At 41.2% G+C, this 15,653-nt stretch overlaps 1 protein-coding gene across 1 annotated transcript in view; it reads left to right on the top strand.

Annotated features, from left to right (window-relative positions):
- Positions 1-15,653, top strand: part of TBXAS1 (thromboxane A synthase 1 (platelet)) — a 228,274-nt gene that overhangs the window by 72,567 nt on the left and 140,054 nt on the right. The window contains exon 3 of the mRNA XM_009694752.1: positions 6,696-6,748. Within this exon, the coding sequence (XP_009693054.1) occupies positions 6,696-6,748 (53 nt within the window). The remainder of the gene's footprint in view (positions 1-6,695; positions 6,749-15,653) is intronic.

Below are 15,653 nucleotides of genomic sequence, written 5' to 3' on the forward strand. Positions count from 1 at the left end.
TCTCTTGATTTTTATTTATTTATTTTTAAAATACTGATCTTCATCCTTTTGTGTATGACGACTATTTGCCTGCCACCAGACTAAATGCATTCCTGAAGTCTGTGTACATCTTCCACTGCACCCTCAATGAGAAAATATATTATCTTCCCAAAGAAGGATAACACGCAGTGTATCCCTTTTCCCATTCCTCTGACTCTCTTTCCTTTAGGTATTTGCTGTGACGGAGGGTGCCAGGTTGTTACCGGTGTGCCAGAAATGGTGCCTGAGGGGCCGTTAACTGGCTGCAGCTGCTCCGTCCAGCCATGCCCCTTACGCAGTGCTGGTGCTTACGACTCAAATGTTAAAAACATATGGTGGGGTTTGTGAGAAAATCTGAGGACTGTGTGTGTTCCACACACTGGGAAATCTTGTATGCTATTGAGGTCAGGCTCGCAATTGCGTATTTACATGCTTAGCTTCCCCTCCCTTCCACCGACTCTTCAGTTACCAGCCTATTAGAATCAGCCATTAACCTGGCTAATGGGGAGAGACAGCAAATACCAGAAAGGATGAGATGATTTTCTTAATTCCGTCTTGGAAACCTGACTGTTTTAAACTGTGAATGTCTCAAGAAAAGGCTGAAAAGGGTCCCAAACACGTCTTGCTTTTGTAATGCAGACGCACCCAGGCAGAGAAGAATGAGATGAGGCTGTGTTCTTGTTAGCACTTCACTGGCAAGTGATCTTTGGGGGTGAAAGGGGGGTGCCCTGCCAAAACTGCCCAGGTGGCTTCAGGCTGGCTGCGTGCAGGCTTTGGGGTGGCGATTTGGCATGACTGAATTGTGTTGTGCCATCTGATCCTTTTGGGTGATACGATCCATTGAGGTGGTGTCTTGAGGGTGACATGATCTGTTGAGGTGATACCTTGATGCCATCAAGGTGATATAACTGAATCCCAAGAGCCTCTGCCCCCTCTGACCAGGGCAGATGATGGACAGCAGAAGGAGAAGAGCGCTATGAAAGGCATGGGGTAAGGGCAGAGAGAAAGGGAGAGCTCATGCAAGTGGGGAAATGAACATCTTTCGGGGAAGGTCTTGAGCAGTTTCTCTGAGCAGTGATATGACAGCTCCGTGTTCCAGACAGCAAGGGCTGACAGAGCACACAGAAATAAACCTACTCACTTGTTTTTATTGAAGACCTGAAAAGGTACAAGGAAAAAATTTACAATTTGTTTGGTATTTAGTTCAGGTAATTTTTTTTAATTGTGTAATGAGAACACATTGTCCAAATTTTCATATGCAGATTCAATTACTGTTCAGTTAATTAGCCTTTACAGATGAGGATTAACTTAATTACGTAACACTAACCTCTCTTAATAGTTATTAAGGGTAGGAAGGCTGCTTTTAATAAATTTGGAAGGGCTATGTGTGTTTTTTAAAATCTGAAATGGCATACACATAAATTAAACCAAATTACACACAGAGGACAGCCATTAAGAGTAACGATCAAAGGAAACAAACTATGTACATGGCTCGGAATCAGGCTGGTTAGAAGTTCATGCTGTTTTCCTCCTCTTGTCTGCTGGCATCCTAGTGTTTTCACTAGGATTATTACTGGAGATGATGTACGGTCTGGGGTCATTCCTTCAAAGTGGCCTGCAGTCTGATACAAGGTTGCTTTAATTAAATGTTAGCTTGTATTAAAAAAAAAAAAGATCAATTTGGATACTAGGTTATTAGCAGTTGGTTTTTTTTTTCCGGGTGGTCTAAAGAAAAGACATGTGAAGCCCATTGAATACTAAAAATCTCATCCATAAACGTCATTCATTGTCATTATGTAGCATAAATAACTGTATAGATTTTGTCTCTTGATATGAGGCGTGCACTCAAACAATGATGCTGTGGTTATTAATATCACAATGAAACAATGATGTCTGACTTACAGGGTGGTGAGGGTGGAGCAGATATGGGACTAGTGATGGGATGCAGCATCTTTGGGTTCTGAGTCACAGGTTTGAATCCAGGCTCTCTTGGTAAGTGACTGACATCAGGTAATATATGATGCTTTTCAGAAGGGGCAACAAAAGAAACCTTTTTCCCTTGGCTATCTTGCATGGGTAATGTTTCCTGCTTGCAATGGATTTTGATGAGCACACCACATCCATCTCCACACAGCTCAGGAGCTTTTGTGGCATTCAGTACACTAAAAACTTCAAGGGCTACCCTCATTGCATTCTGGAAGTCACTTTTTTGGAGTCCAAATTCTGAGTTACTGTCAGGAGAACGCATCTGCTGGATCCCAACTTTGTGGCCCTCTTCAAACTATTTTATCTAGTGATGCTTAAGGACTATAGCTAAGCTCATAAACCACATGATTTGTTTTCCAGATGCAGCAAGCTGAAATGTTACAAAACATCCTCCATGCAGTCTGGGTCACTTTAAGCTTAGAGCTTAAACTTAGTCACTTAAGTCCCCATTTGCAGCCACAAGATCTGCAGGTATTGAGCAATTAATAAGAATAAGTTGGATATGCCTCATGTTAGACACCCCAAAAATCAAAATGCATGGTACTTCTGCCTCTTTCTGAAAACTTTGCCTTAGTGCCTACACCCATTTTCAGCAGGGAGGGAAGATGACGTTGCTGCAGATTTTTTCTGTGCTATGAGGAACTAGCAAGGTGACTATACAACAAGGAGGAAATTGCTGAAGGATCTGTCTTGGAGTGGCAGAATCTATTAAAAAAAGTAAAGGGGATACTTAGGCCAACGGAGTCCTTTCTGAAGCCCTTTCATGTATGTGCTGCTCAAGCTGAAGCCTCAGTATTTGATATCTCAAGGTAGATGGTTGGCAATGACCAGACTTTGCCCTGGCTGGTACAAACCCAAATCTTATTCCCTTCCATAGGGGTTGCATCTGTATCCCTGAGAGCAGGATTTGGCCTTGCAAGTGGTTCTGCCCACAGATGCAGCTGATACACGCTCAGAGGAAGGGGAGAATGCAAATTCCCTGTAGGGAGGCAACCGCCAGCCATGTAAACAAAGAAGCCTTCTGGGTGTGCAGCAGTCAGCCCACTTGAGCTGCTGTTTCCATGGTAGACCAGATGCTGTAAAATATGCTTTCTTCAGGGAAACGAGCTTTTTCATACTCTGCATTATCTTGTTTGGTAATGGGCTGTCATCAGGCTGGTACCTCACTGTAGGGGCCACACGCAGCAAGTCCCCTCTGCCCCAACCCTTTTCTGAGTTGTTGTTGATGACAATTCATATTCTGCAGTTTCCAAACAAAGAAAAAGCTGTGTTTTCTGATTTGGAACAGCATTACTGACTATGCTTTTACACTTCATTGTTACGAGTGACTGTTTAATGTGCTGCGGTTCTTCCTGCTGCACATGGTGTCATCTTGTAATACCGTGTGGTTTTTTGCTTTTCAGTTTCCTTCTGTTTTCCTAAAAAAATCAGAATACATATATTTCCATTTTTTTCCTGATTATCCCCTTCTTAACTCCAACATTACTTCGTTATAGCTCCTATCTTATGGCTGTTTAAGCCACTGGGTACATGTTAGCAGGCACCATTTCTGAGTTTCCTTCATCCTCTGATGTTTACCCACGGGGTGATCTTGAATTAAAGAAAGGTCTCTACCTCCATTTTCTTGTAAAACGGTTGCTGCTGGTGGGCAGTTACTCTGCAGGTACGAAGTACAATTGCAATTATAGACCTGGACAAACCTTAATAACGAACCTTGGAGCAGATCGACCTTAGCTAGTGTAAATAAGTTACCAAAAGTACTTACGAGGCTTACTGTGCTTCAAACATGACTCATAGGAGGAGGAGGATGTTTTCAAGGTACCTGTCTACTGGAAGCTGTGTTCAGGAATGATGCTGCAAAACTGGCAGAGCTATGTGGATGTGGCATATGCCCTTGCTGTGTACTGAGACAGTCACAGGTTCATTGGTCTTCCTCATGGCTATCGAGAAGAAACACAGGTGCCTTCATATGATCACTGCTTCCTCCATCTCACAGGCACGCATTGGCTTCTAAGGGGTGCGCACACATATTCCCTCTACCTTACCCATGCTCCAGCCACCGCAACCTTGCAGGGCTCTGTGTGAGCTGTTTGCTCGTCTTTCCCAGGCAGCCCGACAAGACCTGCTCCTGAGTGCTCACCATGCCTGTGAAGGGGGCCAGGATAGCAGTGGGTCCCAGGGGTGGACGGCAGAGGCAGGCAGTAGTGTGTGTGGTGGTGCAGGAGGTGAGAAAGTGTCCCAGAGTGTAGAGGACAAGCACTTTTTTTTTTCATTCCCGAGGATGCTTTCTCACAATCTCTCCCAGATACTTTTCAGCTCCTCTTCCCCTATCCTGCAGGCTTGTACTTCTCACTTTGGGGAAGAAAAACTAAGTGTGGTTAATTTTAAGCCAGTGCAATCATTTAGGAGACCTGGAGGTAGAAAATCAGTTATTGGTTAACAGGCCTGACTTGAAATATGGTCTGCCTGACCCCTCTGCTGTACTGAGCCAGGAGCAGTACTTCCAAGAAGTTGGCTTTCTGGAAGGCTTTTTCACTGAATCATTTAAAGCCTAGGCTTCTTGTAAATGTTAATATCCTGCTGGCTCACTGGAATACAGATGGTGGATACAGCAAGTGCAATACCTATGTGTGTGCTTGCAATCCAAAGCAAAACTTAGTAGGCAAGTTTCAGGCAGCAGTTTGGGATGTCCTCACTGGAGGCTCAGGCTAGGAGGAAAGTTGGCTGGAGGGCACACCTGATTTGGCATCATCACAAGACTGCAAGTCCCTCTGCTCTGTGCAACTGATACCGTTGTGATAGAGCAGTGCTTTGCGCTCCGTCTTTGACTCTTGATCAGTGCCCTGTGTCATGCTGGTGCCTTGGGGTGGCTGTAGACGTCGACTGTGTTTATGTGGGTTGGAGTCGCTCTCCCAGGCAAAGCGGTGGGGGTACACCGATGAGCTGAGCCGGCTTTACGCAGTCTCGGATGGCTGCCTGGAGAATAGTGCTGAGGGGAATTTGCCCCCAGGATTTCCCCTTACATCAGCAGGGGAAGGCAGCAGGCAACCTTTGTAATGCTGAAATCATAGCGATTGCAGGCTGAAATCCTGCTAGCGCTGAAGTATTGCTATAGCAAAATGCAGGTTGGTGTGAATGCATATGTACCTTTTCCCCTCCCTCGGTGTGTGCAGATAAAAGCCTTTTTGAGTTAGCTGTGTGTGTCTGTGGTATTGCAAAGGCTCTGTCCACGTTAGTTTCTGTGTGCTAATGGATAAGGCTTTTTTGCTTACCTTAGTAGTAAAGTATTGTTCAAGTGAGAATATAGATTTTTTTTTTTTTTTTTTCTCCAGGCAATCATCTAAACCACCTCTTTCAAAATTTTGTATTTAGTGTGTTTTCTTACACACCATCTAGTGCCTTAGCTTTTTGTAGCTTTAGGAAAACCTAAAGTTCTTGCTTTAACCTGGAGATATATTGTCCTGTAGAATAAACATATTGTAAGTCTGGGATTTTTTTTTTAAAAAAAAAAGCACAACTGTATTAAGAATAAAAAAAACAGTTGAAGGGCTCTGTAAGAGAACTACTGTATATAGTGGCAAGTGCTTTGCTAATTTGGGTGATAAGTTAGCACCCAAGGGTGATAAGTAGGATAACTACTTTTGATTACGAGATTTTCTTTTGCTTAGTGTGATAAAATGCTACCAAAGCATATGCACATTACATGGTCTTGTTTGTTTATGTCTGTGGTTAATGTGTTTACAATAGTTCATACCATTCTAGCTAATATTCTGCAGTATGTCATAAAAAATAAGAAAGATTCAATATAAGGCATAAGTATTCTACTTTGTTAGTGAATTTTCTCTGAAGAATGAAGATAGATCACAAGTCTTTCGTGAATTAATATAAATGCAGATTAATGCAGTCAAATGTGTTATTTTTCCATAGATAAGTCACAAACACAATGCAATACGATCCTCAAATATTGCAGTTTTGTTAAAACAGATTTTTTTTATATTCACTTTTGGGGATATGCTTTGCACACCTTCTTTCAGATTAATTAACTTGAATTAATTTAGGATATTAACAGTTTAGCATAATGAAAGGTTTATTTAGATAAATGGATACTAATTTTCATCAATTATTAAAACGAAACACAGTAAAAATTCTAAAGTTTGTTAAAATGAATCTGCTTACTATTCTGCAGAATGTCCCAGATGACTGCCTGGTGCTAAACTCCAACTTTGCAGGTTTGGGTTTTTTTTAATAATATAACTAAACCCAAAACAAGACAACCTCTCCACGTTCCCTGTGTTTCTCTCATGTTTAGTAAGTCATATACTTATTTTATTATTAATGTCTCTGTCAGTTTTTCTATCCACACGTCAGGAAAAAAAATACTAGTCAGGACCCAAATCATGAAATTAGTTAAAAAAAAAATCATGAAATGGTAACATATTTTGAAGTGTAAAACCCTGATGAAAACATGTTTCATGGCTTTCCATGTCTTTTTGGGGGTTGGGATTTTTTTTTTCAGGCATCATTTCTAGACTCTGCTGTCACAGATGGACAATGAGATAAAGGTAAAGTTATGAGTTAATACCATGGTTCTCCTAGTTGAGGTTCAAAGCTTTGGTGTGAGTGTTAGCAACACTGTATAATAGAGTTTCTGTTAAGTACTCTTGTAAAATACTTTTTTTTCTTTTTTCTAGGGGTTTTGGGAAAACCACACAAAACTCATAACGGAGTATGGACCTGTTTGTGGGTAAGCTTAGCAGTGCCATCAGCTTTCTTCTTTTCTGGCTCTTACTTTTTGGGTTTGTTGGGTGGGAGAGGAGAAAATGCCAGGATAAGATGTTCATCAAAATGCAGAGTGTGGTGTTTCTGTCTGGGGGCCAGAGGTGGAGGTTGCTCGATTACATGCAGAAAGTAACCTTGGCTTATTTCAGTTCAGCATTTGGTGTTGGACTTCATTCTTCTCTTTCGAATTTTAATTATGCACATAAAGTTTAGTCTTTTTCAGAACTGTACAAAGCTACCAGCCTTCAATATTCTCTTTTCATCTGCATATTCTTTATACTTACATTGAACAGTGGAAATAATAATTTATCATCCTAAAAAACCTTACTTAGTTTATGAAATAATATGAATTTGGTTCAGCTGTTGCTATCTATATTTATGCAAAATTCCTGAACTTAAAATACAATGAAATACAGATTAGAAATGAGGCATTCCTCTCTCTATAGCTCAGCTGTGCTATCTTGGCAGTTTATTAGGAGTAAAGAGGGTTTAGGCAGTATATCCCTTCATACAAGCCCTTCCATGTTTCTGTGAATGTTACTTCTGTTTCAAGAACTGCTTTCCAGTTGTCATTATTTCAAGTGGAAATGCAGTTGTTTCTTGGTAGCTTCTATTGTTGTGGTCAGTTAGTGTTTCTGGCGTAACTATTATTTAATAATATTTAAGTATCAAACAATATCCACAAAGTACAGACAATGTCAAATTTTTTTCCCGTGTTCTGCAGGGGATTTAAGACACTTGTAAGAGAGCATATATGAATGTGTGTGTGCATATTTGATCATAAATGATATAAATACGCTTCATATGCTCTTCCAGCAAAAAAGGTCTATCAGAAAGAAGTCAGGCTCAGCCATACGAAGCATTTGATGCTCCAGTCACAGCTGCCTTATGGCATTTGTGCTCAGCCCTAAGGACAAAGTGCTGCAAGAAGTGATTGAAATAATGAATTCCAAGGGTTAGGTACTTGTCTAAGAGGAAATACAGTGTCTTGGCTGGCCAGCAATGGAGAAAGATATTCATTAACACTGTGGCAATTTGTATGTTGTGTAACAAATGGAAAATGACTGAGGCTTATTATCTCCGTGACCTTTGGTGTGGTGCCCTTAAATGACAATAATGTAAGAACACTGGCATTCATTCCTCAGTGTATTTCCCTCCTTATTAGTATCATGCCTATTTTTTTTTCTAAGCTGAATTCGAGACAAGTTGCTATTTAGTCGTCTGTCTGCTCACTCGGCCAGGCAGAGTCTATGTCATCGGAGAAAGAGATGTATAATTACAGTGTTTGAGCCGATAGATAGAAAGTTTCATTTTTCCAATCTACCCACAGCTGTTAGGGAATGAAACCTCTGTGAGACTTGCATGGGCTGCAAAGCTGGATGATGGTGGTAGTGGTCGGCCAGGACAATTCTGCCTCTTTGGGATCCTGTAGGTTAGGAGGGCTGAGCAGACTTATCGTAACTACGCCTCATTTATTGCATGCATGAAAAACTCCATTTGTGAGGGATCTAGGAGGCTGGCAGAGAAAAAAAATGCTGCTTTTTGATATCTCCCAGGATAACAAAGCTGGGCTCAAACATTGCTGTGCTGGAGGTAAGCTTTATTTGTAGTTGAAGGGGGATGTTTTAAAACCTGGTTTGCAAGCTGCTGTTCAATAGGTGTGGTATGTGTTGGGGGATATTTATCACGGTCCTGTCAACTATAGAAATTCCTTCTTCTTCCCCATACGTTTTCTGTGTGATTCTTTCTGTGGTTCTTTGAAACAGGCAATAAATGGTAGGTGTGTTTGTGTGTATGGTCCCAGCAAAGTATTGGATCTGGCAGCTGGAAGAAGATGTGGCATTTTGCTTTTTCCAGATTGAAAACTGCTTTCCAATAAGCATAAAGAGCAATGATCTTTATTTCTACAGTGGTGAAGTGAGTTGAATACAAATCTTTGGAACTGAAGCCTTTTTTTTCTTTCTAAGGTCACTTGAATAGTCTGAATGATACCATCACAACTGTTTTCTTTTGTGTGTGAATTGGTTTCCTTGACAACAGGATGTCAAATCAACTTTTCAGCTTTAATCAAGTCAAAACAATATATCCCTTCCATTCCAAAAGGCCTCAAGTCGTAGAGAATTATTTCAAGTAAGGCTTTTGTAGGTCACAAAAGCATTTTTTCTTTTCCTCTGCTCCTGTGTGCAGATCCAAAGGAGAGGTGATGGTATTACTCTTTTATAGAGAGAGACAATGCAAATAGTCTTCAGTTGTACGTGTGTGCTGTGAAAACTGCCTGTTTTCATACAGAGATGGCCCAAGATGGAGGCCAAGGCAGAAACAAACAGCTCTGGTTTGGTGTAAAAGCAGAGTTGGAGCATTTCTGTTCAGCGGGGGAATCCAAGCCACTGACATGACTTTTGAAGAGATCCTGCAACAGAGTGGTAGTCTTTGGTTCAGCTATGATTTGGACTATCTTCTATAAAAATGCCTCTTCTAAAATATGTGTGCTGGTTCTCCATGACAAAAAGAAAAAGTGAAAAATATCCTATTTGCATAGCAGTGTATTAATACATGTTAAAATTTGTCTTGAATATTCTACCTTTTTTGGTAAGAGTTTTGCAGGAAAGTAGTCCTAGTTTCTGTGGAAATTAGTGACTTATGTCACTTATTTTTTTTGGATGAACTTTGATGTTTTGATACATTATTTTCACCCCCACCATATCCAATTGTTCCATTTCAATTGTGGGTTATGGCTACTGATCAGAAATACGTGGGAAAAGCAGACGGAGAAACAAAGAGCTTCTGGGTTGAAATGGGAAAAATAAAGGGGGAGGGTATCCTTCATGGGATCAGAAAAGCAACTGCTACAACATGAGCAGAGCCGTAGAAGCGGTGAGTTAATTTTAGTTTATATATACCCTTTGTATGCATTTGACCACTCTACTGCGATTGCATCATTATGACTTCACAGCGCTGTAATCATGTATGGCTGGTACGGAGCTGGAGAATAGGTCATATATTTTTGGCCCAACAACACACTACCAGTGAAGAAACAGAAAATACAATACAGCCCCAAGTGGGCAGGTGATTGCCTCTGGGGTGAATGAACCTGTTCTGCCTTCAACTGTAGCAATGCATCTGGATGTGGGGAAGAGTGTAAGAGTTCATAACATAGATGTTACTGCGTGTAAACAAAGAGTAAGAACAGAAGATTAAGATTCAGTGTAATTTGTAGGGTGACACTTTTTTCACATCATCTTGCATCTGAAACAGCTTGCAGCAGGTCAAACTTTATTCTTCCTCTTCTTTCACTTGAACTCTCAACTTCAACCTGCTCTGAGAAGTCTGAACAACTATGTAGTAGAATAAGTACTGAGGAGGATGGGAACAAAGTAAGGCAGAGATGAAGAGATGAGTCTAGGAGTAGCAAGAGGGTAGAGTTTGGATTACACCACCTCTAGAAAGCAGAAGGCAATTGGGGTGTTTCAGCTCAGGATTGTCAGGCTGTGAGCTGCGAAAGGCAGGCAACAACCTCAACACTTGCATTTTCTAATAGGGGGAAGGAAATAAAGAGAACATTTATTACAATATCGAGTTGTAAACCATTGTCAAACCCTAATAAAACCACCACCAGCAAACTGCATCTACCCATGCTGATCCTCTGCTGGGCTCCAGCCGAAGTATACTGGGATCAGCACAGGACCATAGAAGGCATGTCGAGGCGCAGGCACTCCTGAAGCATCTTGTGAAAACACAGATGTGAATGCAGCTCCATTTCCATATAAAGAGTATCTTGTTTTGCAGTGCATTACTTCAGCATGTTTTTAAGTAATACACAGAAAGCAACTTAAAATAGGACAGGTGATTTTTCTTAAGGTGTCTGTGGGATTACTCAGTGTCTGATCTGTGGGTGGTGGGGTTTTTTTTCCTTAAAGACTTCCCGATATTCCTTAAATGATTTCCTAATAAGTCATTATTGGAACTAAGATCAAGCCTGATTACTTAAATGATTGTGTGGTTTAAAGGATTAGGATAGGTCGTGGAGCCAGTCACTAACTTGAAGTGTGTCCAGGGATGAGTTGTGATCGCAAGCTACGCTGGCAGCGGACAGCTTTTCAGAAGTTTATGCAGCCAGAGTCGGTTCTGTCTTAACGCTTGACTTCTCCTCCCTCCAAAAAGTGTCACTGCAGATGGCACTAGGTAGCATTTCTGCAGATGAGTCCGTAATCAAACAGTTGTGGACAAGAAACAGACTTTTCTCGCTGGTACTCTTGGCCTCTGCATGAGGGCTGAGGCATACTGGTTAGTCACTGTGGAGGTTTGGGGCTTTCCTCTTTTGTGGACAGAAGGCGGACATGTGTTTCTGTGATTTGGGCATCTGGAACTCTTCTCAAAGCCTTATCCTTCCTTCTGCCCTCCTCAAACACCTTGAGGCAAACCTGAGGTGTTTAGGGGCAGGATCTCCTCCCGCAGGGAGCAGCTGATGCCTTCATCAGGCAGTTAATTTACCTGAAGAAAGTGTCTTTATTGCCATTTTAATTTCACAAACTTTTTTTAACCTCTCTGTTTCTAGCCTTATTCTGCATTATGTGGAATGAGTAATCCCAGGACAGGCATTCTCATCTTTGTCTCTGAAGGCTCATGTAAAGAAATAATTTAGTTTTATGAAACAGTCTTATCCTGTTTGATTTCCTCTTTTGCACTGGGGGTCTAATGGACTTACTACCTCTCCTGTGGTTCTTCCTTTATTTTGATATTTTAAACAATTTACTTTTCATATTTTGGTTAGAGAAAACCATACCTGGGCAAGGATAGGGGGCAGGGAAGAAAAACAGGCTTCCTGTTTCTGATCTATAGCTCTTTATAATCTCTGTTTCACATTTAGCCTGATAAAGATTTTTGGTAGCCTCACTTGCCTGGATTTTTATTTTCTTAAAGAGCTATACTTTTTTGGCAAGAGTCAAGTCTTTCATATTCCAACAAGTTTTATTTTTTTCTCACTGTTTCCTCATTTATGTGTTGTGATAAGGTCCTTTGACTTTATAGGATTGCTGATCCGCCCCAGAATTGCTATTGTGAATTAGATTTATCTCTTTTTCCTTTAAATACTTGCAAACTGTGGCTACAGTACAGCAGAACCCTTAAACCTCTGTCTAACTTTGAGCACATGAGTAATCCCATTAAAGTCAATGGTATTACTCAACATGCTTCAAGTTAGGCAGAAGTTTATCTACCTTGCTGAATCAGGGCCATAAAAGAAACAATTATGTTTGTGCCTGAAAAATATTTTTACTGCTGTTGGTACACATAAACACCTAGGTTTATTGTGGCTGAAAGAAGTTAATGGGAAGAAAAATATTTCTTCCCCCTCCCCACCCTCTCTTTTGACAGCACTTTGCATGTAGACAATTTTATTGCTCATCTGTGTGATGGGCTAGTCATGCTTTCTGAAACGGAAAAGATTATCTCAAAAATTGACTGAACAATAGGAGAATCTTAAAACTCTTAAATTAAATTTTCAGACCCCTTCTTTCTTTTTTTTTTTATTAACGCTTTCAGAATTTGTTAATAATAACCTATTTTTTTTTAGAAATTGTCTTTTAAAAAGGAACTGAAACCCAACAATATTCCTGGCAGAAATGTAGTGTCACGGTACAATGCTACATCTCCATTTGAATCCCCACACTTAACCACAATTAGGTATTGGCTATAGTTAGTTCCAGTGGTTAAATCAAGCTGCTGGAACAAGTCCTGTGAGTTACTTAGGGGTATATCATCACAGTTTTCTTTTCTTCTCTCTAGAGCTAATTGGTCTTAAAAACGTAGCCTTTTATACGACTGATGCCTAAAGATTTACCCCAAAGGTGGCACACCACACTGTTTTGAGAATTGGAGTCTAGAGTTATCGTTACAGTTGTGATCATTATGGAGTATTTTACGTTCTGCATATGGAGACCTGTGGGATGCAGTTTATAGGTAGAATTTATGGTAAATTAGTTAACTAGTTTAATTCTGGTATGTTTTAAATGTACTTAGGTCTCTGGAACATTGCAAATTGATGCTTAGTGTACTAGTAATGTTGAAGGTATTCATTAATGAGCTCTTTTTAGCCATGGACAGATCTTATGTGTGGACTATGACCTCCCATGAGAATGATGCAACATGAGCTTGTCTACTCGTGATGGCTGTGGATTTGTTACTGTAACCTTTTGCTGTCCGGATCAGGTCCAGAGACACTTGTGTTCTAGGTATTCATAGACAGAGACTCAAAAGCCTACCGAAATGTCACACTCCCAGCCCTCAGTACAGGAAAAGCCATTTGGATAGAAATGTTTGATACAAGTGGTAATGTTCTGCATGCAAAGCTCCCCGTCTCTTCTCTGAGACTCCAGATGTTGCCCTGGGGTGGCTGAGCTGCAGGCGTGTGCTCACTGCTGCTCTTTATCCAAGTTTCGTTCCTCCATCCATGACTGCTCCATGACTCTACTGCAGCTGTTCAAGCCAATGTAAGTCAAAGACCTGATGTAATCTTTTACACCTCTGGAGAGAGTGTGAAATCCAATCAAATGAGACAGACAACGTTTTATATGCTCTTGGCAAGGCAGCAAAGGGCAGTGCCTGTCACCTGCACCACGTTCCTGGTGCTCGTTTTTGTACTCATGGCATGTGCGAACTGCTGTGGTGGTAGCTTCAGTGAATTAGTGTTCGCATAGAGGGAAATCCCCGGGTTGGTACGGCTCCACTGAGATGGTGATGGCCGGATGCAGAAAGGCTCTGTGAGATTGGCCAGAACTGTGTCAGCTCCTGAGACTGACGAGGGAAGCAGAGAGCAGACCCTCGTACCATATCTTGGCATTTGAGGAACGCGATTAAATCTTGATCTGCTTCTGCATGTGCAGGTGGCAACTTTGGCTAGGAGGGGCTTTCACCTCCGTTTGCTCCCAGGGAGGTGTTCCTTCATTCCCCTGTTTCCTTGCATGTTAGTAGTGCAGCACTTAGCTGTTAAAGCATAGTCCTTGTGAGCTCCAGGTTAAGGTTATTTGAAAACTGAAGTTTCTTTTGAAAACAAGCTGCCTGAGGAGTGTTTTACACTTAATATACAATGCAGGTGATCTTTGATCTGTACTGCCTGCTTCTTAGCTAATTAATGCTTAAAATCATAGTTTTAAAGGTCTAAGGATGGGACTGCTAAACAGATTGCCTCTTCTTATCATGTAACACTGTCATGATCAGCACCTGCATACCAGACTGTGTCATCCTAATTCAAGGCAGGGGAAGGAAATATTCTGAGTGAAACCCACAGTTATAAAAACTAGTTTCCTAGACTTAATTTCACCTTGATCTATCCTCTTCACCATCTACCAGAGCCTGCATTTGTTAATCTTAACTGGCTGTAAAGTCCACCTTGTAATTTTTTTCACCCTTTCCACCGTTTGGGAAGAAGCAGTCTGAGGGCTTTTAGAAGACTGAAAAATCTAAGATATTATTTCAGTATACCAGTCCTACTAGAAATTATGGGAAAACAGCGGTGCTGTAGATTTTGCTGTGCATGTTAAATGTTTTCATTAGAATTTCCTACAGGACCCAGAAGTATTGATGCAAACCTGAAGTGGATACATACAGTATGGAATGTTCAGTAGCTATTAATGGTCTCTGGCTTCACCTGCTATGTATCTGATAATGAACTGGTGTTCCCAGTGCTATGCATGGTAATTTTTAAATGAAGTTCCTGAATCATTTCCCCTCACTCTATGCAAAGTGAGGAAAATGCATCATCTCTCCCAAGGGTGTGTGTGCCCTTCCCCTTCCTGACAGCCTTTGAAGCAGTCCAACTTTAATGCTGCAACTTGAAAGCTCCTCCTGCCCTCCTTGGCTGCCCAACACTTCACAGGAGAGTCAGGTTACTGCCTCTCCAAGTGGCTCCCTACTGCCAGTTTACCCTTCTTTGTGGCAGCCCAAAGAAGTCCAAAAGCAGCTTTTGACTGCTTTCTCATGTACCATGAGAAACATTGAGCAAAAAGTGATTTCTCTTCCCCATATATCCCCCATTGTGGGCTGGAGAAGAAGGATGCAAAGAAAAAACTGCAAATCAGCAGCAGGTTGCATGTCCCCGTTCTCTGCGAGCCCCAGTACAGACTGGAGCATCCATGTCTGTCTCCTCCTTGTGCTCACCTGCTAGGAGCTCCAGGATGCAGGTGCAGACTCTCTCTCTCCCCATGCTGGGGAGTCCTTAGAGAAGACCTCGTGGGGCCTCTGCCCCTTGGGACACGAAAGTGTTGCACAGGAATAGATTGGGGATGTCTCTTATTTGGTTTCTTAGAAATAGTCATCTTTTCCTCTTTGAGGATGACCACACTTTGGCAGGTACCTACAGAGGTGCTTCCCATCAATTGCTGACTGTTGTCCTTTGATGGTGCCACCACTTTGTTGTCTCTGGAGTTTGTTCTGTTTTTTCTTTTTACATTGACAAACTTGTTGGCTTTGTGTTCATGCTGCTTGCTGTAAATTTCCCTCCCTCCCCCTAAATATTTCCTCTGGCTTTGTTTTCTTTCTCTTGCTTCTTTCCATCCTCTTCAGCCCTATGCTGTCTTTCCTCCATGCTCTGATTTTTCTTCCTCCCTGTTTTTCTTATCCATGTTGAGCTGAAAACAGTAACATGACCTGACAATTTTTATGTCATTCCAAGGTTTTTATGTACTTCCATAAATCTCTTCATTACTTTTTTATTGTTTTGTCATATATAGGTTTTAGTTTTTCCTCTACCTTATTAGTCTGGGGATCAATTTTAGTCTACTATGTTTTATTAGTAGTAAGGGGAACAAAATATCTTCTTTTTCTTTGTTGGTTTGGCACCATCTTCAAATTACCCTTTTTCTCTGTCTGACTAC

Source organism: Cariama cristata, unplaced genomic scaffold (genome assembly GCF_000690535.1).
Source record: "Cariama cristata isolate BGI_N322 unplaced genomic scaffold, ASM69053v1 scaffold1380, whole genome shotgun sequence".
Lineage (NCBI taxonomy): Eukaryota > Metazoa > Chordata > Aves > Cariamiformes > Cariamidae > Cariama > Cariama cristata.